Source organism: Fistularia commersonii, chromosome 27 (assembly GCF_037954325.1).
Source record: "Fistularia commersonii isolate RoL2024-O1a breed Wild chromosome 27, RoL_Fcom_v1.0, whole genome shotgun sequence".
In the NCBI taxonomy this organism is placed as follows: Eukaryota; Metazoa; Chordata; class Actinopteri; order Syngnathiformes; family Fistulariidae; genus Fistularia; species Fistularia commersonii.
Window position 1 is genome coordinate 12691346 of NC_141310.1, and position 24992 is coordinate 12716337.

The 24992-nt window shown below is 43.0% G+C and overlaps 1 protein-coding gene across 1 annotated transcript; it reads right to left on the bottom strand.

The window, feature by feature from the left end:
* Positions 1–220: 220 nt before the first annotated feature.
* On the bottom strand, positions 221–23788 carry heatr3 (HEAT repeat containing 3). The gene is made up of 15 exons (XM_086174930.1): positions 23537–23788; positions 21074–21246; positions 18425–18512; positions 16822–16922; positions 14148–14257; positions 13283–13423; positions 11988–12265; positions 9437–9527; positions 9086–9228; positions 7616–7698; positions 7393–7529; positions 6486–6574; positions 2538–2681; positions 2275–2451; positions 221–1209 (listed from the first exon to the last, which is right to left on the bottom strand). Exons 1-15 carry the CDS (start codon positions 23666–23668, stop codon positions 1096–1098), a joined length of 2001 nt encoding a protein of 666 aa, XP_086031056.1. The 5' UTR covers positions 23669–23788; the 3' UTR covers positions 221–1095.
* Between the last annotated feature and the right edge of the window lie 1204 nt (positions 23789–24992).

Sequence of the window (24992 nt, forward strand, 5' to 3'; positions counted from 1 at the left end):
CTTCAGAGGCCCTTTCATTTTCATCCACAGTCCATTCAATCAATACGATGTGACAGAGGCTAATGTGCTAAATGAAAGGATGCATGGAGAGTTTTTAAATAAATTAATTCCACATGCAGAAAATAAGGTCATATCTTTTGGTTCTGGTAGTCATAGCCATATATTATCCTCTAGGATCCATTCAAGTGGGTTCTTTAAGTTAAAACACTGGAGACAAGAGTTGGGAAATAAAGATTTATTAGGAAATGACTTTCTCATAAATGTATCTCGTCAATAGTATCCCCTTTAAGTGATCATCTGCAAAACTTGCCAGGAAACAAACAAAAAAAAAAAACTATCAGGGAGGTGCATCTGACTGCCTTGAGGTTGCCTGTGCAAACATGAGCGAGGAGAAATAAACCGTGTCCCAGATTATCATCTTCCAAACTCCTTGCAGAGGAGGGTGTGCTCGCCAGCGCAGCATCGTACGCTGGCTCACAGCTGAGTAATCCCGGGGAACCCCAATCCATCCGTGGTGCCCCCTTTATAATCTTGCATGAATGATCTTGGCACATCCCTCCGTTGCCATGGCAACCCGCAGGCAAGCTCATTGAAAAAGCCTCCGCTGCGAACGCAATCGGATGCTCGACAGTTGTGCCACCTCACAAACGTGTGAAATTGAGGGGAAGGATCCATTTAAGTCACAAAAAGTTGCAAAACCTCCTTTAATTAAAATAAAAAAAACAACTTTTGAAATCTTTCCTCCAAGTCTCTGGAAAAGAACGGGGTAAAAATCGTGGCGTTCCAATCCTATCGCCACTTCCTGTGAGTGGAGAAATTAAAAACTATGACAGATATGGCGAGGTGGCGGCCGTTCTTACTGACAACTGTCGTCCGACGATGGAAGAGTTTACCGCAACATGCGGTATGTCCTCTTTTTTTCACAGCAAATCAAACTTCCAGAAGTATCATATTGTGAGAGACACCTTAAAATAAAGCAGAAACAGATGCTCTTATATCGACGTAATAAATACTCAGTGGAGTCTCGTCCACATGAGGTCTGGGCTTTGCGCCCCTGCCTGAGAACCGGCTGTCCGTCCCGTTCCTCGCGGCCCTTCACTTTTTCGCCACCTTCTCCAGATAGCCGATGAATCTTCTCAGGTTGATTCTGATGTTGTCCAGCACACACAGCTGCTGGGGGCTGTACTTGCCTCTCCCTTCTTTCCGAATCTGAAACGAAACAATGCTTGTTTTTAACTTCATAAGGATGAAGGTGGTCAGGTGAGGCAGATGAGGCTCTGCCTCACCTGAAAAAAAAAAAACAACCAATAAAAAAAGTGATAACGCAAGATAAATAAATATCTTTCCACTGATCTGATTTATAAACGTATTTTCTGTATGATTCCAATCATCTTTTAAATGTTCTCAAGAAGAAATTGTTAATTTGCGCATTTCCGGATCAAACGTAAACGTGCCGCGGGATTGTTTCAGTTTCTCAGCATGTCACATACAGAATTTTTGTAGAAAGATTTATTACATTATTATATACACCATAACCTTATACAAGGTATGTAATGTCTTAAGTGTAAGTGCGTGATACAATTATTCTCGCTGATCGGAAAATAAACCGTAGAGAAAAGTCATGAGGTGAGGCAGACAGTACTGTGCCTCACCTGAAGGGGGCGTATGGGACTCGGCAGGTGCTAGATACTACTATCCTCCTTCTATAAGCAATGTAGGATAAAATAAATAAAATATATTCAAGAAAACAAGGAGGACTTCTACAAAGTATCGGAGCTTTTGTGGAGAAGCATTTGCACGTGGACCTCATACGGAAATAAAGAAAAGACCACAAACTCTTAAAAAAATGAGATGAGACTATCGGGAACGAGAAATTCTTTCGAGTTCTTACAATTGTAAATATCGTTGCAAAGGAAGTCGGTGCCTCACCAGCCATGAACCTCACCGCACGCCACAGAAAGGAGGCTTTTTAACATTTGCGCGACGAGCGCGAGCGTCGCTTTGGAAGAAAAGCGAGGGATTCTTCTGGACCAAGTCCGGAAAAGCAAAGCCAAAACCCAAAGCCGATCGAACATATCGGAAAAAATATCTTTGCCCCGAGCGCATGGGTTAGCGCTTCACCGTTCCTGAGTGAACCCGGCGTCTCGCCCATATCAGCTGGGAAAGACTCCAGAATCAACGAAAAAAGCTATTCCCCATCTATTATCTCCCTACTTAAAAAGTTCTTCTGTTAGTTCCAAGACTTTTAGAATCGAGCACAGTGTCTCCACTAACCTTGGCCTTGAAGACCGGTTGAAGTGCCTTCAAGGCAGGGAGTAAATTGATATTTTTAGCCGCCGTCTCCGCTTCGTCTCCGTCCGCAAACACGTCGAATAAGGCGTCCAGGGCCTCCCCGCTCACCACCAGGTCGGGGTCCTTCGTGGCGACTTGAAGCAGGGCGTTTCCGATCATCTGCAGTGCGGGGATGGGGCGGGACTCTTAAAAGAGCCAGAGCAGACATACCTTCCCCTTCAAGATAGAGGAGAAAGTGAAGATACCTGAAGGGTCCCGGCGGTGTCCTTCTCCTTGGCTAAGGTGCTGCCGGTGACGCCCAAGATGGCGACAGCGTTGACCCTCACGCTGGTAACCCGGGAGGCGGCAGCTGCTTCGCTCAGGCTCATCAGTTGCTGGGGGGTCATGACCTGGGGGAGACGCGAGATGACCCCGCCGAAAATCAAATGCAGTCAGCGGTGTTTTGTCTGAAGCGGTGGAGACGGGACTTTCTCTGAAGAGCGACCCAAAACAGTCAAAGGTTTTGAAAGGCAAAGGTTGAATCAGGAGCTGGGGGACTAGGTAAGAACGACCGCGATCTTTAACTTGACTTAACCAGGTGTCTACGACGGTTGCGACTTGCAGCTACTCGCCTCACTGAGCAGCTTGGCCAAAAATCATCCTGGGCTTTGTGGACTTTATAGGAACGTCACAAAAAGCCTTCAAGGACTGTATTTATAAGCTCATCTTGGCCACTGAACTGTTTGTGCATGTCATGCCAACATTAGAAATGTCCATTTTGTATTACATATTACCCATTTGCCGCTTCCGGACAGAAAAGAACTGTCCAGTTCAAATTTGGTTCCAGGAACTAGCCTCCTCCACGGGAACCACTTAGTTTTGCTTTCAGTGAGGGAACATGGTGAGATGCAAGTGTCTGAGACAACATGGAAGTGGAAGCTGCCAAAGTGTTCATGTTCTGCATGGCAGGAACAACCAGGGACTATCAGATAGGCTGGGTTGTTTTTTTTCTTGTCCTTGCACTGCTTCGCCATGTGAAGAACCCCGTTAGCCGTTAGCTAACATCGGACTTATTTGGCCAAAAAGTAGAAGTTCCTCTGCAAGCCCTGGGAACCCCTCTGGCGTGGCAAGGCAGAAGTGCCTAAACCACAACATCGGTCCATTTCTCGCAGCTTGAGGCCATTTTGTCACAAGAGAACAGCTAACACCGTAATATTTTGAAAAATGCTGCCCCGCAGTCCACCAGATGAATCTAGTGATAGGCATGGCTTATGAGTTCCACCAATCACCAAAGACCTCTCATGTGAACCGTCCAAAGACCCTGCCTCGGAGTAGGAGCTAAAATGCTTCTGGAAGCTGAGGTCCATGGTCCTATGCTGTCCCAGAATGGACCCCCAAACATGCCTCGTTCCAGCTTCAAGGAATTGCAAAAAGTTCCTATGGTGAAAAAGCGGCTAATTAGCATGTGCTTTCTCCAATTTGGGCAAAAATGTTTTACCTCACTGTGACCTCGAGTTACTCAAATGATTAATCTAGACTGTTTTGGTGAATGACCTCTGTTGCTGGGAGACACGAGCTGCAGAGATGTCAGCCTTCTCCGGAATACACTGGGACTCTATTGCAACAATGGGACTTTTTCTCCTATCACATGAAACCATTTACTACACAATCAAAACAGAAGGGGAGAGCTTCTAAAGATAGACATTTATTCAGAAGCCCCGGAAAGATTGCTCAACTCCTCTCGTCATACATGGAACTCGGGGCAGGATTGAGTAACCACAACGTGCTTCTTGCTAACTTTTTTCAGATCTTGTCATTTGGCACTTCATCCCGGGGAGGCGGAGAACGGAAGAGAAGGAAAAGAAAGGAAGGCAGACAGTGGAGGCTTTCTGAGAGCAGAAGAAACCTCCGATTGAACTGTCTTCCATCTATCATTTCGGGAAATGAACGATCTCTGGGGAACGAGCTGGATGAAGAGGCTGCATTGGCGCAGCGTCAGAAGGCGTCCAGGGAACGTGGTATGATGTGTTTCTTTGAACCTTGCCTCCATTAGGGAATCAATGATGAGAACACCCATCCTGGGATTCTGCACCGTTCAGGCTGGCCGGGACAACGAAGATTCGCCGTCTAGATCAACGTTGGGTTGTGTAGCCCTGCTCATTGAACTACCAAAGAGCAGATCTGTACCACGGACACGGTAATTTGAGCGGTAGGTCTGTGACCCTCTGCCCTGTTGCTTGTGATACCGTGCTCTTCACGATAGCCCAGCTCAACTCAAGACCAGAGTGCCTCCATAGCCTTCACAGGGTTGGCATTTGGACTCCATCGCCTGGTGCACCTCAACCCCCCACTATATACCCAGAGTGAAGAGGCAGCTTGCTTCCGCGAGGATTGTCAAGCGGTGGACGGGGGATGGCTTTTAGACGTGGCATGGTTTGAGGGGACTGGTGAGCCATTAGGAGAAGACAATGATGGGCTCATCAAGTGTATCACCTTCTGCACTGACTCGATCATTTCGGCTCGGCCGGTCAATTGTTATGCAAACAACAAACCCTGGCAGACGGGTGACATCAAAACCCTCCTCAACTCCAAGAAGAGGGCTTTCGGAGCAGGCTACAGGAACGAGGTGCGAACGATCCAACAATCGAGGAGGTCGGAAAAGGCTTGAGAACCACCAGTGGATTTGGGCCATCCAACAATAGAGGGGCTGAGAGCAGGATGGACAGGGCCAACTAGCTGAATTTGCTTTTCAATAGACTCAACAAAACGGCTACTGCTTATTTCCAACCTTGCCTGTCCTCATCTTGCCTGCCACTTCCGTCATACCACCTCCAATGACTCCATGTTGTCCTATCGCCCCTCCTCCGCCTACCACCTTCACTGGAGGCTAGGTTGGGAGACAGCTTAGCAAACTTCATCCAAGAAGGTCTACGGGACTGGATGGTTCGAGCTGCTCTGTTCTGAAGGCCTGGACAACCCGGCCTCGCTGGTATCCTTTGGCATATTTTCAGGAGGAGTTAACAGAGGGTTCCTTTGGGTTCCCTGTTGTGGACTCCTTTGTCTCTGGATGCAACGTATCTGCTACAAACGAATCGACTGTGGTATCACCCGCTATCAGGGTTTTTCCATCCATGGGGCTGATGTGGACATCGCAAAGGACCCCAAATACCCGGGCTATACATTGACGGCATACTGACTGAACTGGACAGCAAACTCCAATGCAGTCTACAAGAAGGAGCCAAAGTTGCGCCGCTTCCTGAGCCAGCTAAGGTCCTTCAAGGTCTGCCGGACAAAGCTCAGTGCGAGTCTTTCATTGCCAGCGCCATCTTCTCCGCTGTTCCATGCTTGAGCAGCAAGACTTATTAAACTAATCTGTGGAGCCAGCAAAGGCTATGGGGTTGGAGCTGGACTCTCTTGACTGCGATGTCAGAGAAGAGCATGTTGTTCAAAACAAGGGCAATTCTCAACTACACTTCTCACCCACTATGACACGCTGACAAATTATAACTTGGTAACTTATTAATCTTTAACCCTAACACCGCTTATCTTTATTTATTTCTGTTAGTCTTATATGTCTTAAATTTCTTTCTGCATGGCTCATACAGTGCCCTCTGGGGTCAATGAAGTATGAGATGTACTTTAATGATCCCATGCTTGGGAAAGTATTTCTGGTTCGGTTTTGAAAGTTACGATATTTCGCAATGTCGCCCTGTGATTATTGCTTTTTTTTTTTTTTTTAATTAGCGGCGAGCATACAAGTCAAGGCACGAACCGCAGAGTGCCAGGGAGCGGTCGGAGAAAGGAGGGCGGGGATTCCCTCTGACGCCTCGCAGAAGGCTCGTTTTATGTCGGGGATTGCGCCAAACGGGAGATTTTCAAAAATAAACTGCCGTTTCCTTTGAACAGTCAAGGCAGAAAATAACAGACTTATAGGGCTTAGATTTTCAGCCGAGGACCCAAAACCAGAGCAAAGGGGGGGGTTTAAAAAATAATTTTAAAATCAATAAAGCGGCAAGAGTTTGAGAACGTTGCACTTTAAGATCAATTGTTTTTTTGTTTTTGTTTTTTTCTCCAAAATCTGACCTATATTGATGGCTGAGTCAGAAAACTCTCATGTGGACGGATTTTTACCCTTCCTCTTTTGATGAGCAGACACAAAACAAAGTGTGTGTGTGTGTGTGTGTGTGTTCTGAGATCCTGCTGTGTTTGGATACCTGGGGGATATTTTTGGACGCAGTCATTTGTAAGAGCGATCGCATGGCACTGATGACGGCTTCAAGGAACTCCTCGTCTTTGGGCAACTCTGAAGGGAAATAAAACAAAACAAACAAAAATAAAAAGCGGTAAAAATAGTCAGTCACACTCCGCGAACATCCCGGGCTTCAAATCGATGCATCTTCTACGTTGGTTTCTGACAACTTGTAGCGAGAAATGGCCTCGCAATCCGTCCTGTCTGGCACCTTGCTTTTCTTTTTTTTGGCATTTTTGGGACCGATGTAAAAACTTTGCATCAAAATTACGGTTTCAGATTTCCAACGATTTTGAAAACATAAAAGTGAATTGACTGAGGCGATGAAGTATGCAGACGACACTGTGATGTGTAGAGAGAGCAGGAATCAGGTGGAGGAACATCTAGAGAGGTGGAGGTATGCTCCGGAGAGGAGAATAGTTGGAGCTCAGGTGGAACGGTGAGGCTGGAGGGAGTGGAGACGAAGAAGGTGGAGATGAAGAAGTACCGATCGAGGTCGGTTGGAACGGCTGGAGAAAAGAACATCAGCTAGAAGGAACGGTGGAAAAGACAGAGGTGAGAGCAGCCATGCCTGGTTTTGAGACACCGAGAAGACAGGAAGCAGCAGAGCTGAAGACATGGAGGTTCCTCTTTAGGAGCGACGTCCATCTGAGGAACAACGAACGTTATCCAGATGTCCTGGAGATAAAGTCATACTGAGATGGTTTGGAAGATCTGCGTAGAAGGAACCTCCTTGTTTGGATGGAAGTGGAAAATGATGCTTCACTATTACAAGAACTACTCTGCCGCCCATTTCAGACCGTGATTTGACAACTCCGACGGTGTGAGATGTTTAAACGCAAACTCGAAGAAGCCCGGGTTGGAGGATTGACCTGCAGCGCCGAACACCAGCGTGGACAGGTGCTGAGCCGCCGCCTGCAGCGCCGCCGGCCCTCCCAGAGACTCGGCGTCCATGGAGGACAGGATGCTGTGGAGGCAGGTCAGCGCTCGCGACTGCACCCGCTGCATCCTGCAACACGAGGAGGTGGGACGCCAGATGAGCCCAAACGGAAGCGACGGGATAAACGGCAGATGCGGCGAGCGACGTTAGCTTACTTTTTTATCAGCCCCCTCCAGTAGGGAGTCTGACGGCACGCGTCGACGGCTTCCTGCCGCGGGAACCGGGTCTTCTCCAGCACCTGGGAACGCAAAGGTATCGACGTGACAACGGCGTGACGCTCGGAAGAACGATCCGGGATCATCGGGACGTCGGTTGATCGGCGTTGAACGAACGTCCAGAGACGAGATCTACGGTTTCTGAGGTATAAGTGGATTTTTTTGCCCAGATCTGATTGAGGAGCCAGGAGGATGAGCGTTTAACGCCAACGGAGAAGCTCGTCCATGAAGGCAGGTGATATTTACAGGGATTTGGCGTTCGAGATGTCAAAGAGAGTCCTTCAAAGCAGGTTGAGGACGGTTTGATTAGTTAAAAGTCGCCGTAGAGTGGAGCTAAGTTACATTTAGCAAAACATCGTAGCATTAAATGTGAGCCGAGTAAGTGATAAGAGGGTTACGTTCCAAAAAGAACCCGTGATCGGCAAAATCCGTGAAGTAGAAACCTTTTTTTTTTTTTTTTACAATTATTATACAATTGAATACTCTAATATACATGGAAAAGAAAGAACAAACCATTTTACAGGCTCAATCATTTGTTTCACAAATAAAAGTACTGTGCTTTAGAAACGTTTTTTTTTCAACAAATAACTTCTGTACTGTACTGTCAAATAATAATTTTAATCATCAATGTGAACAGAAGGCTTCAAATGGCGGAGATTAGCTCCGCCCACCGCGACCCGAGTCATTGGATTAAACGGGAGAAAATTAAAAATGATTAGGAAAAAACAGTTGCAACCCTTTTTGCATCCTTATTAAAACTTATCGCTGCTGTCGTCCTTATGTTTTTTTCTTCCTTCTTTATGGAAAGAACGGAAGATTCATTCATTCCGTCATGCCGACCTACAGCCACATAGCTTTTAGCTTCCCTTAGCATGTCCAGAAGTTTAACTTTATCTGCCACAGAGAGCATCTTCCGCTGCCTTTTGGGCCCTTTTGTCAACATTATGGGTTTTAGAGAAAGTGGAAATTGCAAGAGAATTTGCACGTACGTGATGTAAATTTGTCAAGCTGTTTTACGTACGTGTACATATTAAACTGCGACGTTATTGTCGCACAGGTAGAGAAGAAGCGGAGTGACTTTTTAGCCAATCAGAATGCAGAACACAATGCAGGATGCAAATCCGTGAAGTAGCGAAACCGTGAAAAGTAAACCGCGTTATAGCGAGGGAAAAACCCCGAACTTCCTCCGCCATCATCTGATCTCCAAGGTAAATATGCTTAAAAAAATGATTTATAAAGTCCATTTTGCTTATTTGAAACAACAAAAACAGAGGGTTGGAACGGGCCGGTGTCATTTTAAACGCGAGCACATGGAGTTACAACGGGAATACGATGGCGATCGGCTGTGGAATACGATGGTGTTGGATGATTTTCCGCGTTTATATAACCGATCCGAGCCGAGACGCTTGCCTTTTCCGGAATGCTGCAGTTGATTAAGGCTCCGTGGACTTCGGCTGACAAGCACAGCGGCGACATCAGACTGGCGTCGCCGTCGGCGCCCATCTCGCTCTCGTCGCTGCTCGACGTCTCCTCCCACTCGTCGTCGGACGGATCTTGACGGGACAAACAGAGGCGACCGATCGGGGCAAGTCAGGGGAAATAAAAAAAAAAAAAAAAAAAAAGTCTGGACACTTTGGGGGATTACACTTCGAGAAAAAAAAACAAAACAAACAAACTGGGGTGGCGGTGTCACAGGGAATAACGTCGGCGGACAGCGAACGCCCCGAGGTCGGCACTGCTGTCGCTGCCCGAAACGCTCACCGTCAGAACAGCACATGTTGACGATGATTTCCAGGGACGTTTGCTGGGCTGTCAGCAAGGCCACTGCCTCCCTCAGCTCCTCCTTGCCCCTCTGGATTAAAAAAAAAAAAAAAAAAAATTAAAATAAAATTAAAAAAAAAAACAAGCCATGTGAGTCCCCGCCACCGAAACGGCGTTACCGGGAGCGAGACGTTCCTCTCGGCGGACCCTTCCAACCCCCCCCCCCGGAGTGTTGCTTTGAGGGAAAACCAGATTTAAAAAATGGGGGTTCTATCATAGCTTCTTATAATATTTTAAAATTAATAATTTTTTTGGGACTGCCCTAAACTGATGACATTCTGGGAAGAGGTAAAAAAAAACAAAAAAACCAAATAAGTGAGATTTTAAAATTAAACAGATCAATTGATCCACAGCAATTTATTATGGGTACAGCATCAACAAGCGATTTAAGGAAAAACCAGGTGTTTTCGCTTAGAGTTCTTCTATTAATTGCACATAAAATAATCACAATAAACTGGCTCAAACCCCACAAACCTGCTGGACCAGCGGCGTCAGAGGATGGAAACTGCATGGAACGCAGAACAGCAAACTTACGACTTCAGACAGACCTATATCTTGACAAATGGGCACCCATTAAAAAATATTTGGAGAGTTGAAGATATTATCTCTACTTGACTGAGTTAAATTTTTTTCTTTTTTTTAATTTTATTTTATTTTTCGCTTGCTAGTGAGGAAATAGGTGACCTATAAAGAATATTATATAATGTGTATCTTGTAATGAGGTTTTGTAAGAATGTGTGTGACTCTTGTTAAGGAACCTGTTCTAATAAATGTTCAAAAAAAAAAAAAAAAAAAAAAAAAGGGGGTCGTTTATTCAAATCGGCAGGATCGCGGCTGGATTCGCCTCGCTCGCACATGATTTTTAAGGACCAGAGAGAGAGAGAGAGAGAGGTTGCTTTCGCTGATGTCTGGTCTGGGATGGCGAGGGCGCCGGGGGCTCCGGCGTGGTCCCTGGGTGAACCCTGCTGACGGAGTGTCCCGAATGTGCTCCCCCCGAACCCGACAGCTCGTCTGCGCCGCCAGTCTGGCTGGTTACTGCAGGGTGACTCACGCGCCACCTCTGCTCACCTAGAACGCGTCCAGGTTTTTATTTTATTTCTTCCAAACTGACAGATCAAGGACGATTTCTGACCCGCGCGACCGTCTGGACGCCTGGATCGAGTTTTTTATTTTTTTTATTTGAAAACAGAGGCTCGGCTTCAATTTCATCCGATCAAAATGTCTTGGCTGAATTAGAGATATTTGCATTTTATTTTTTCGGGGGCGTCTGTCTAATCGAGCTTGACAGCGACGCCTGTTGGGCGTCCTGGAAACAACACCCCTATTATTTTTGTTCCAACGAAACCCCCCCCCCCTTACACCCAGTTTCTGCACTTACACAACAAGCCGCCGTAATCTAGACCCGCCCAAAAACCTGGCAGTTATAACCGGTCATGAGAACTGAAGACGCCTCTCGGACGAGGACTGAAACGTCTTCGAGTGAAGAAATTCGGCGGAGACGCCGTTGCCTGCCTCAGCTAGCATCCCTTGTATCAATTTTCCAAAGGATTCTAGCGTTGCCGGAAAGATGAATGGTTTTGTTTTGTTTTTCACTTTAAAAAGACGCCGATTTTATTTCCAAAGGTTTCCCCGAGCACTTCCTGGTTGTCTGAAGCCATGAAAGATAAACTTAGCATTTCGTTTAACATGAAATGCTAACATTCACCCTCTCGCTCAGTCGTCTGGACAATCTAAGGCAGCGGTTCTTAACCTGGGTTCGATCGAACCCCAGGGGTTCGGCGGGTCAAGACACACATTGGTGATGACATCACCGGCCGCAGGTGATCACGCCACATAGCTCGGCCTATCCGGGCTGCAGGGATTTTGGCGCGATCGGTTGTAGTAACTTGTGACTGTCGTGATGGTACGTCATGTGATTTCTTTCTTAATATTTTAATCCCTTCATACTGATTATGTCGGGCCAAAAAAGAAAGCGGTCGGAAGAACACGTACAATACGGATTCACATGCATGACGGAACGCGATTGGAATCGATGTCCTAACTGCATGATTTGCAAAGACAAGATGGGCAATTCTAGTCCGGCACCGGCAAAACTAAGGGAAGGCTTCCTTCAGCTGCATGGAGATGGGAGCTACAAGAACATAGCGCTTGCTGGATTCAAGGTGAAGGGAGCCAGATTCCATGAAAAGGCTACTCCGCCTGTTCTTTGTACCCATCGACGAACCGATCCTCCATCCAATAAAGAAGGGTTCGGTGAAAGCGCATGTAAAACAGGTGGGGTTCAGTACCTCCAACAAGGTTAAGAACCACTGATCTAAGGTCTTCAATGAACTTCCTGCTTGTTTTTGGAACCCGCAAACATGGAGACGCCCATCAGACTGCACATCCTGATATCTGCGATGAGTTCATTTACTGAAATTCGCTCTCGGAGCCTCATCTCAGGCTCGACTTCTGACGGATGACGAGTGGGAGGACGAGAGACACCACTTACGGGCAGGAGGTCGGAGAAGTCATTATCGCCGGCGCTCCCGTTCTTCGCCTGTTTCGGCGGCGCCTCCTCCTCCTCCTCCTCCACCGCCTCCTCCATCTCCTCCTCCGAATCCGCCGGGGCCGCGGCGCCCCGTTGTCGCGCCTCCTCCGCCCGCCGCAGCTCCGGGATCAGCTGGCCGGCGTTCAGATCCAGGCACCGGGACAACGCGTCCAGGATGGCGCTGATGGTCTGGGCCTGTCGGGCCACGGGAAGGCCGGCCTTCACGTTCCACAGCGTTCCTGCGAGACGACGGACGTTCACCTGAGCGAACCGAAGAGCGGGAGGAGGAAAGGGGGGACTATTTTCTCTCCCCGTAAAACAAAGACGGCGATTGTGTGTAGCGTTTCAGACGTCATCGCAGCTGCGAATGGAAAACATCTCCTGGACCAGAAACAAACGCGCCGTCGGGACAAGACGCGCGTCCACGCGTGTTGCCATGGCGATGCGAAGCAACGAATACACATTGCTACGTGATATTTCCTCCCTTCGGTTTACGGGATCGTCGGAACGATGCGCGAAGCTCTTCGATCCGCCGACTGGGAGCTTTGAGCGGACAGAGAACGGCGCTTTGTGTCCCGCTTATGTAACGCCGGGCCAGAAATTCCCTGGCAGCAAAAAATTCTAAATATTTTTCACTTTGGCTGGCGACACTGTCTGCCTTTTAAAAAAAAAAAAACACCGATGACCTAATCTTGCCTTCCCGCTGCCGTTCGGTTAAAAGTTGGCGGGTCGTCGCGACGAGGTGGTTTTTCTGCTTTGTGATACGAGCTGGAGAAGTTGTCGGTGAGATTCGGTGACGGAGAGCGTCGTATCTGTGAAGGTGTGAGACGTTTACGGGGATTCGGTGCGGCGGACGGCGGGAAAGTCGTTCCAACCTGGTTTGGGATGCTTTGCAATTTTAAAAAAAGAGGCGCTGCAAAGTCACATTGTAGCATCAAGTGTGGATCCATCGATTAAATGATAGAGCAACAAATAAAAACCTCAAGGTAACTAAGACGGTACGTATTTAAAACAGGGAACGGATAATTAGCTTTTCGGATAAATAGCATTTCGCGGGAAAAATTCAACTCCTCAGTCAAAGTACGGCTTTAGATCGTTGACAGCGACAAGGAATAATTGTTTGCACTGTTTTGACCTCACGTGGGAGTCCAATTATTGCGCCGCCATCTGCTGCCTTACTTCTATAATGGACAGCTGGTGTAAGAGGGAGGTTCGGTAGAAACGGAAGTGTGTGTGTGTGTGTCTCCTGAAGGTACCTGCGGCCAGAGTCCTGAGGAGTGTGTGCGCCATGTCGGGCCGGGACGACAGCAGAACGCTCTCCAGGGCGGCGAGCGCGGCGGCGTCGGTGCTGCACAGCAGCTCGGGGTTGTCCTCGGTCACGATGTGCAAACAGTGCGCTGCAGAGGAGGCGTTGGAACGCTCATTCTCCAAATATCTGAATAACATCTAGACCAGGGGTCGGCAACCCGCGGCTCCGAGCGGCTTGGGAAAATAAATGATAAATATTTGATTGAAGTGTATTTCATTTGTGTTCATTCCTTTTTTTAACTTTTAGTTCTAAGTTGGGAGATTATTGTGATCTTGACATATTAAATAAAATTATATTTATTATTTTTCGCCGCTCAAAATAACCGCACACTCGCCGAAGCCGGTAAAGTCCCGATTTGCAGATGCTGTGCGCGGAAGTTCAGGAGCAGAAGTCCCATAAACCAGGTGAAACAAATATTGATGAAGATATTTTGCAAATAATTATTTTTTATGGTTTACTGACACAGTGATTTTTTTCCCGATTTATTTTTAAATAAGCGCTCTGAAAGCCCAAAGCTCAAAATGAGTTCATTACGTAAATAAAATGTAATTTTCCCCGCAATACTTTATGAATTTCAGAAGCAACACACTACACACTTGTTTATACAAAGTGTAAAGGTAATAAAAAGCAATATATACAGACGTCAAAAAGTAATTGCGGCTCCCGGTGTTTTCTTTTCCGAGGAAACCGGGTCCAAACGCCCCTTTGGGTGTTACGGGTTGCCGACCCCTGATCTGGGTTGTTTTTATTTTGTTTTTGCCGATCGTTTCTTGCAGGTATCTGGAAAACCCCCGTCCCCCTCTTCCACCTACCGGCGGACAGGGCGAGCTCCAGGTTGTGCGGGTGTCTCTCCAGACACTGGACCACCACGTCCAGCAGGCCCGAGCGGTTGAACGCCGACAGCGCCTGGTTGCTGCTCTCGCTGGAGACGGAAAACGCTGTTAAATGAGAGGAGCTGGCAGGAGGCGAGCGGAGGATAACAGGTGGAGAGCTGGGGTTTATTCTATCCTTTCACAGGTGGAGCTGAAGAACAGGAAAGCGCCCAGATGGGTGAAAGATGGAGTGAAGGTCTCTATGCGACGTGTGAATGGTTGTTTATATCATCTCTTTATGACATGAATGGGCGAATGAATAGTATATTTTTCTATATATGTGATTGAATGACTGTATTTCAATAGGACATGTGAATGAATGGCTATTTGTCTATACGACTTGTGAATGAGAGGGTGAACGGTGGTTCATCTACCGTATTTTTCAGACTATAAGTCGCAGTTTTTTTTACTCTGAGGCGACTTATGTGTGAAATTATTGAGCTCTCATGCTCTGATGTGTCTCTAATATGACAGCGATCGTCACACACACACGCCGACCAATCAAAATTCAGCATGGGCGGGTCATGGCAGGAGTGTGTTGTGAAAAAAAGATGCTACCAGTGACTTCTGTACCTCAAATATCGAGGTAACTTATAAAAACAACTGAGAAGGGCTGAACAAAAATGGCACCGAAAAGAAAATCTGCAGGTTACAAGCCGGAAGTAGTGAAATATGCAGCCGAAAACGGCGATCGGGCTGCAGAAAGAAAGTTTGAAGTTAGTGAGAAACTTGTAAGGGACTGGCGGAAAGCGGAGGTTACTCTTACTGAAATGAAGGAAACTAAAAAAGCTAATCGCGGGCTAAAAGCTAGCTGGCCGCGGCTAAAGGAACGAGGTCACACATGGAGAGGCTTGTCAACAGTACAGTTGCGTCTTCACACCCAGGTAGTTGCCAAGGAGATGGATAGAAATGACTTTGCGGGAGGAGCTTCCTGGTGTTAAAGCTTCATGCAACGCAATCGCCTCTCTATCAGAGCAAAGGACGCCGTCCTGTCGAGATCCAGAAAGGCCGGAATAATCGGAACGGCAAGTGACGATGACTCTGACGTAAGCGACGTACCGGCAGAAGAGGAAGCGGCGCTTTGTTTACCTTCGGAGTTGGCGGAGTTGTTCAGAAGTGACACCGAAGAAGAAGAAGAAGATTTCGTTGGATTTAGTGATTAAGAGTGGCACAGATTGTTTGGTTGTAGCATGTGCTATATGCTAAAGTTATTTGAATGACTCTTACCGTAATATGTTATGTTAGCATAGCCTAGCAGGCAGGTTCTCAGTTTGTTTTTTATGCGTCATATTGGCTTTACTTGTTCAGCCTGTTGCTCTCTATGCTATTTTTATTTTAAATTGCCTTTCAAGATGAAATGTCTATTCTAGGTGTTGGATTTTATCAAGTAAATTTCCCCCCAAAAATGCGACTTATACTCCAGTGCAACTTCTATATGTTTTTCTCGTTCTTTATTATGCATTTTTGGCGGGTGCGACTTATAGTCCGAAAAATACGGTATATGGTGCGTGAATGAGTGAAGGGAATTGTCTGTCTATGGCGTGTCAATGAGTGAGTGAATGGTTGTTTGTTTCTAAAACCTGTGAATGGTTGTTCATCTCCGCATGACGCGTGAATGAGTGAATGTTTTTGTCTGTATGACCTGTGAATAAATGAATGACTGTACGTTTATAAGATGAGTGAATGACAAAGTGAATTGTGGTATGTCTGTAAATGATGCAAATGAATGAATGAATGATTTTGTCTCCTTAATGAGCGAGTGAATGGATGTTCATCTCTATGACGTTGAATGAATGAATGTTTTTGTCACACTATGACGTATGAATGAATGACTATGTCTATTTGACGTGAATGACAGAGTGAATTAGGGTATGTCTTTATTTGACATGTGAATGAGTGAATGGTTTTGTCTGTACAGCTGGTGAATGAGAGGGAGAACGGTTGTTTGTTTATATAACTTGCTAACGATTGTTCATCTCTGTATGACGTGTGAATGAGTGAATATTTCTGTCAATATGACATGTGAATGAATGAATGAACATCTATAGGATGTGTGAATGAATGAATTGTTTTGTCTCTATGACGCGTGAATGAATGACTGTCTGTCTATGTGACCTGTGAATGACAGAGTGAATAAGGGGATTCTTTATTTGACATGTGAATGAATGAATGAATGGTTTTGTCTCTATATGACGCAGGAATGAAAGACTATTTCTATATGACCTGTGAATGACAGAGTGAATTGGAGGACGCCTTTATTTGACATGAGAATGAATGAATGAATGGTTTTGTCTCTATATAATGTGTGAATGAATGACTGTACATGTGATCCGTGAATGACAGAGAATTCTGGCATCACTTTATATGGCGCGTGAACGGGTGAGTCGTCGGTTTTGTCTATGTTTGAATGACAGAGTGAATTGTTGTATGTCCATGAGGTGAACGAGTGAACGTCGGAAGGCCTCTTCATGCTACGCGTCACGCGTGACGGTCTTTGTGTACATGTGGCCTCCTGATCGATCCAGGGTGAATAAACGGATGAATGAATGAATTATAGAGCATCAAGTGAGTGTCAGAGGCGATGCTGTGGGTGACGCCCCACTCCGTAACCCACCAGAGGTTCCACAGTAGGTTGACGGCCTCGTTGGCCACGCTCTCCGCCCCGTCCCTCTTGTCCTTGGACAGCGCCGCCGCGCCGTCAAAGCCGGCGCAGCACTGGTGCAAAGCAGCGGCGTGAAAAAAAAACAAAACAATAAATAAAATTAAATAGTGGTATGGTCTCAAATTAAAAAAAAAAATTAATAAAATTGCAGGCGCTTTTATCCGGATGCAGAGTTACATCACTGACAAATTTAACGACTTCTGGATGATTGAGAAAGTGTAATCATTTTATTTTAATTTTTTATTAAAAACAGGCTCAAAACTCAATTGTATATACACTTTAATATTTCTTGCCTAATACCATGTCATTGCCCTATATATTATTATTGCGCTATATATTGCCCTTATATATATATATAATAATATTTTATATATAAATTCCCTGCTTGTTAAGTGGATTGTTTTTTTCTGCCATTACTCATAAATTTGTAATATTCATGTTTTTTTTTATAAGCGTCAGTGATTAAACTGAAAATCAACAACAAATGAGGGGATAAACAGGTTTTATGCATTAAATAAAAAAAAAATCAAATTGAGAATGACATAAATGGTGTAAAATTCTTTTTACAAATAATTATAATTTGAAAAAAAAAATTAAAAAATCTGCGAAAACTTCAACTTGACTGGCGAGTGGGGTCAGCGCCAGAAAATTATACCGAATTTTCCGCACTATAAGGCGCAACTAAAAGCCTTTAATTTTTCTCAAAAACCGACAGTGCGCCTTATAATCCGATGCGCCTTATACGTGGATCAATATTGGTTATTTACGGCTGCCGAAGTAGCAGCGGTCAAAACAGTAACGGGGAATTCCAGTCTCACACCACTCAAGGCGATCAATCACGCAGAAGAACATGGGAATAGAGCAGCGGCGAGAAAATTCAACATTAATGAATCAATTGTACGGAAATGGAGGAAGCCACAAGATGACCTGCGCCAAGAAAAGAAATCTAAACCGAGTTTCCGAGGAAACAAAGCGAGATGGACGAAGTTGGAGGACAAACTGGAACAGTGGGTTGTTGATCAGAGAACATCAAGTAGAAGCGTCTCTACAGTCACTGTTCCAATGAAGGCAACGCCGCTAGCTAGCGACATGAACATCAACAAATTTAGAGACGGTCCTTCTTGGTGTTTTCGTTTTATGAAACGCTTTAAACTGTGACAAATGGAGTTGGAAAAACATTGTTTTCAATGAAGGCGGCGCGAATACGGGTAAGAGCTACCGTTACGTACGGTACCTTATTGTGAATTGTTTTGGGAGTGAACAGAGTTGTCAGAACATTGGTTTGTATTCTATTAATGAAGTTTGACTGACTTATGTTTTGTTGACATTCCCTTTAGCGCAGCTTCATCTAGTGGATGCATAACGCAACCTCAGCCACTACTGTAGCTTCTATTCTATGCGCCTTATAATGAGGTGCGGCTTATATATGGAAACCGTTTTAAAATACGCCATTCACTGAAGGTGCGCCTTATAATCCGATGCGCCTTATAGCGTGGAAAATACGGTATTTTCGGCGTTTTTGCGCGTGACGGTTCAGATTTCGAAAGGATCTCACCTCTCTGAGCAGCGCCGTCAGGGGAGTCATGACGTCGTGCTTCACCATGTCCTGGCAGACGTCCTGGCCTCCGCACGCGCTCAGGTTCCTGACGGAGGAGAGGAAGACCAACCGAGGCGCTAAGCAGGATTTTAACAGTCACCAGGACGATGAAAAAATCAGGAAAATAAAAATAAGAATAAGATTAACTTTAATTATCCCGGAGGAAATTGTTGTGCCAGAGGGACAAGAAAAATATTACAAGAATAAATAATAGTAGAAAATTGTATAAACAGTAAAAATAATAATAATAATAATAGGACTAAGAAATGAGAATAAGAAATACAAATAAACTATAAAGTGTCTTAAGTAACAAATGAAAACTATAAAGTGTCTTAAGGTCATAAGTAACAAGTGAGAGATAAGGAGTGCACAAGAGTATGAAAAAAATATGATGCATGTAGCTGTTATGAAATATTGCAGTTATGAACATATATAAAGATAAATTATTACAATTTACAGAAAGTGGGTGAGATTTTTTTCTTTTTAAAGTTTTAAGATTCTAAGATTCCCTGCGGCTGAAGGGAGAATTAAAAAGTTTGATAGCCTCAGGTAGGCGTTCAGCAGGGTTGGCAAACTTTACCACTCAATGAGCCATTTGGACGGGTTTCCCCACAGTAAAGAAATTTAAAATGAATTAACAAAGGGATTTAAGTTTGGTTTTTTTGCCTTTATGCTATTATAAACAAAATGTGTGGCTTTTTCTTTTTTTTTTTTAAATCAATGAACAGCTGCAGAGAAAACGAAATGACATTTCTGCATGCAACCAAATTTAAACTTAAAAAAAAAAAAAAAGACAGGGTTGAAGGTTGGTTTTAAGAAAAATACTCAATGTTTATTTGAATCCTTTTTATATTTATGGAAAAAAAAAAAAGACAAACTTAAATCCAAACTTTCTCTGCGAGCAGTTCCTTATTGAGAGCGATAAAAATATTTCAACGCGTTTTATTTAGATGTCAGAAAATCTTCATAATCTAAAATACATTTTAATTCAAAACGCCACAGGGAGCCAAAGAGCCACGGGTTGCCGACTCCTGGACCAACTCATTCATCTCATGCATATAGCGTGTGTGTGTGTGTGTGTGTGTGTGTGTGTGTGTGTGTGTGTGTGTGCAATTGCTATCTTCAACATTAGACTCCAAACGTTAAAACCCAACGACCTCCTCCGGCCTCAAACAGTCCCAACAATTTGCAGGAGCATGGCGCCCCCTGCAGGGCTAGCATGCCAAATGCCCCCTTACCCTTACGACAGACACACACACACACACACACACACACACACACACACACACACACACACACACACACACACACACACACTCCTTCCTTTGCTTCCTAACCCCCGAGGAAGGACGCAAGGTGGACACTTGCAGAGAGGTGAGAAATGTTCAATAAATAAACAATAAAAATAAAATGAAAACGTAAATAACAAAAATAAAATAAACACTAAAAGTAATAAATCAATAAAAATAACAACTTGCAGGGAGGTGAGAAATGTCAAAAAAATCATGCTAAACTAGTGCAATAACAATAATAATAATGATAATGATAAATAATAAAAATAAATGAGAATAATCATGAAAATGAAATAAAGAAATTAAACAATACAAATAAAGGAATAATAAAAATAACATAACTTGCAGGGGGTAAGAAATGTCCAAAAATTCTGCCAAACCAATTTGAAAAATAAATAAATGAAATAAATAAATACAAATAGATTAAAAAAAAATGAAATACACATCATAAAAATAACATTACTTGCAGGGAAGTGAGACATGTCTCAAAATCATGCCAAACCAGTTTAAAATAAATAAAATAAAAAATAAACAATAAAGATAAAATACAAATAAATAATAAAAAGTTATATAAAGTAGATAAATAATAAAAATAAAATTGAAAAAAATTTAAAACGCTTAAAAAAAAAAAATCCATAATAAAAATAAAATGTTAAAAAATCAGGCATTGTACGTGCACACACAGCACAGAGCAGGAGGTAAGAAGTGCTGTAAACAAACCCTCAAGAGACACCATGGAGAAATACACTGCTCAAAAAAATAAAGGGAACACTTAAAAAACACATCCTAGATCTAAATGAATGAAATATTCTTATGAAATACTTTGCTCTTTACACAGTTGAATGTGCTGACAACAAAATCACACCAAAATGATCCATGGAAATCAATCGTATCAACCCATGGAGGTCTGGATTAGGAATCACACTCAAAATTAAAGTGTAAAAACAAACTCCAGGCTGATCCAACTTTGATGTAATGTCCTTAAAACAAGTCCAAATGAATCTGTGTTGCTTCCTGAGTGGACACTATGATTTCACACAAGTGGGATTGACTTGTGTTGTTCAAGTGTTCCCTTTATTTTTTTGAGCAGTATATTTCACAGGGATGATAATAAAGCCGGTGAGGAGGAGATAACCAGACAAACCAAAGTCACCCGGAAGCCGAAGGTGTCAAAATGAAGGCGTCACTAAAAGACATCACACCGATAAGACAAAAACATGCCGAATATTCCCAACAATCATCCCGCTTAGTGAAAGCTACTTCCAAAAAAGTAAAGCGTCGCGTTAATAAACGTTCTTTTCTCGTCCGAACCCACCTGAGGGCTCCGGCGGCGGTCTCCCTGACGGCCAGGCTGCTGTCCAGCAGCATGGGGCCCAGCCGGCGGACGGCGTCCCTCTGCAGGAAGCCGGGGATGGTCTGGCTCTGCTGCACCACCCGGGAAATGCTGGCGCAGGCCAACTCTCGCACGTCGGCGCTGGGACTCTCCAACTGTGGCGGGAAAGAGCGTCATTTAAGAGCCGGTTCGGCTTCGACGACTTGCAGACAGACGGGTTCCGCGTCCCAGACGACGCAAATAATTCGACCCGGATCGAGTCGTGGGATCACAAGAGGGGAGGATGGGAAATATAGAGGAAGGGAAATTAAGGAAAGACGACTCTTTGTGTGAATGACTAACTTGCATCCCAATTTCAATGGAGTTCATTTATCATTAAAACGGCTCATAAGTGAAATCGGTGCTTCCAGGTGTTTTTTGGAGCATAAAACTCAACTCTCATTTCCCCGATTTAAGATTTTTTGATCCCCGACTGGGGAAATTCCTTTGTCACGCCGGCAACAATTGAAATTGAAAAAATAAGATAAATATAGAGAGAAATATAAATATTATGTGTATTATAACAAATGTATCATTATAAAATATAATCAAAAACAATATAATAATTTGTAAAGCCCTGATTTATACACATAATTGCTACATGTAATCATATACGTGTATTTTTATATATACATATATTTTTACATACCTTTAACTTTATTTTTCATTTATTTATTTCCATATTTACCTTTTTTTATTGTATTTTTTTAATTTGCAATTTTATTCTTAATTTTTATATATCTTCTTCACTTTTGAATCCAACTTCTCCATCTCACTCTATTGTCTGAATCCTCCTCTTTCATGACGTCCATCTATCTTCTCTCTGGTCTTCCTCTCGACCTCCAATTCCAGCATCCGTCTAACAAAATTTGCAATATTCTAATAATTACGGTAACAAAATCTTAAACCTTAAAAAAAAAAAAGCCACCCACTTACTATAAATTGTAATAATTTATCTGTTTATATGTTCATAACTGTGCAATATTTCATTTCATAACAGCTACATGTACAATATTTTTTTCATACTCTTGTGCACTTCTTAAGACAATTTTATAGTTTTTGTATTTTTTATTCTCCCTTTTTTTTTTTTTTTTTAACTGTTTATACAATTTTCTATGATTATTATTGTTTTTTTTTCTTGTAATTCTGGCACGACAATATCTTTCAGGATAAATAAAGTTGTTTTTATTCTTATTCTTATTCAAACATCTGGCCTAGCCTGTTGCTACAGAAAAAAAAAGAACAAATCTAAAGCCGTGAAAACGCAAACGCGGCAAAAGTCACTCCACGTGCACAAACAATGGCGCGACGTGCAGCAAAACGAGCAAGCTTGTCGGCAAGTTACCTCCAATTTTAACCCCTCGTTTTTTTTTTCTCTTAAACTTAAGAAAGTGAGTGGGGGAGCCTGACCGAGTAAGAAGACAAAAACTATCACTTTTATACGATTTTTTTTTTCCAAAATGACATTTTCCAAGTGCGTTCGCCTCATCTGGCGTGGCGATACCAAACGTGGAGCGGCATTTTCGGACGGTTCGTGGAAAATTCGACGCGGAGATCCCGCCGAAAAGCTTGCTGAGGAAGAGAAAAGCGAAGGAACTAAAATCCCAGTGGTCATGACAGCGGTCACTTTTCACACAACGTACCTCAAAAGCGAAAGCCGCGACCGAAGCATCGTCAGTACAAGTCATCGGGGTGAACTCGGGTCACGACAAAAACTGCACATCATTATTTTGCGCCGTGCAACATGTGCAACGTGTTTATGCGAGGTACACATGCGTTGTAAATATAAAGATTTTTTTGCATTTTTGTTGTGGGTGGATCATTTTGACTTGCTCGTTTTGGAAATAGCTCACAAACTGAAAAAAGGAATGGGTGGAGAAAAGTGTCACGGGTACGATCTACACCTAACATGTGCTGGTTTTATAAGAAAAACAATAACAATATCATCTGCAAACATTCTCACACACTTTATGAAGAAGTGCAATGACTAACACATCCTGCAATTCTTTAGATTTTTTTTTTTTTCTGCAGCAAAAGGTGAGGCCAGATGTCTGTTACCGTAAATACTAGATATTGGCGCACAAAAAACAAATAATAGTAATAATAATACTACTACTACTACTCCTAATAATAATGAAAATAATTTAAAAAAAACATATAGAAGTGGGGATTTAAATAAACAACGTGCAACTGGTTTCCTCAATAAATCTGGTGATTTTTTAAAACAAATAATTGTGCACTCAAACACGATCTCCACGGACGGGATCGATGAAGTTGGTCGTGATGCGTTTGAGTCGCGTCGGATTTTCCAACACTCTCCGCTGTCACCGCGCCGTTCGCGACAGACGTGCACGCAAATGATCCGGACGAACACGAAAACATCTCGAAGACGAAATACGGTCCTACTTTCTCCAGCAACTCCACGGCTGGACAAGATTCACCATCTCCGCGCTCCTCTTCCTCCTTCGGTGCGTTCACGGGAAGACCCGCCGTGTTGAATTGCGGCCGTTTGAATTTAGTTGTTTTGGTTTTTCCCATTTTTTTAAGGAGTTCCTATAAAAGTGTGTGTTTTCTCCCCCCCTCCGCTGCACACACACATTCGCAAACACACCACCAGTCTAGTTGTTGGAGGCCATGTGGAGGAAAAGGAATCGTGCCGTAAAGTGTTAACGGAAAGCAGAGCAACTGTCGTAAAACTCCTAACGACAGTTCGATGTTATTTTAGGTCTGAAAACCGAATGCAAAAATGTGACACCAATTTTATGCTCTTTATAAAAGATTTTGAATTAAATTGAAAAAAAAAAAATCTGAAAATGCATGGAAAAACCCCCAAACCAAAAAAATATTCCAACAAATTCCAACAATTTCCTTAGGGATAATAAGATAAGATAAGATAAGATAAGATAAGATAAGATAAGATAAGATAAGATAAGATAAGATAAGAACAACTTTATTTATTCCAAAGGAAATTGTTATGCCAGAGTTTCAAGTAAAACATAACAATAATATATAATAGTAGGAAGGAGGGAGAATAAGAAATACAATAAAATATAAAGTGTCAAGGTTAAGGCTATCAAGTGTTTTAATGTCTTAACAAGTACAAACATTTGAATTAAAATTGAAATAAATTGAAATTAAATAAAAAATAAATAAATTTGAGATAAAGTTATAAGAATTCTATTCTTATTCTTATTCTTATTCTTATTCTTATGTACAGTTTTATAACAGATATTCCTTTCGAGACACAGAGTTAAATACATATTATATTCCCCTTGCTATGTTTCAATTTATTTTTTATTATTATTCATTTTATTATTTCAATTTATTATCATTTCTCACAGGCTTTTAATCTTATCGACTCTTATGCAAAACGAATGTCCTTATGTTTCCTCATGCTTGTTAATGTCATTGATATTCGATTCTATTTAGCCATGTTTATTTGTTCATTTGTTTATCTGTTTAGACTATATATGTTCAATAAAAATAGAAAAAAAAATCTAAATCTGGTTTTTCTGGGAAGAGTTGATATTACAAAGGACAAATGTTCAAATAAATATATTAGGACTCTTTTGGTGGGTAAAACTGTTCCTACAGCTATATTTTTTTGTTATTCTCGATATAATGATTTAATGCAATTCTCATCAACCCTGCAAACCCATCATTACCACACCATACACTCACACACATTTATATTTGCACAAAATTGTGCAAAATTATTATATTTGCACAAAATTGTGCAAAATTGTATTGCTCACTCTGCATTTATATATGCAGATATGTATAAAAATGCAGAGCGAGCAATTTTCTATGATTTTGTATAGTCATTTATTTATATATACATACATATATAAAATAAATATTG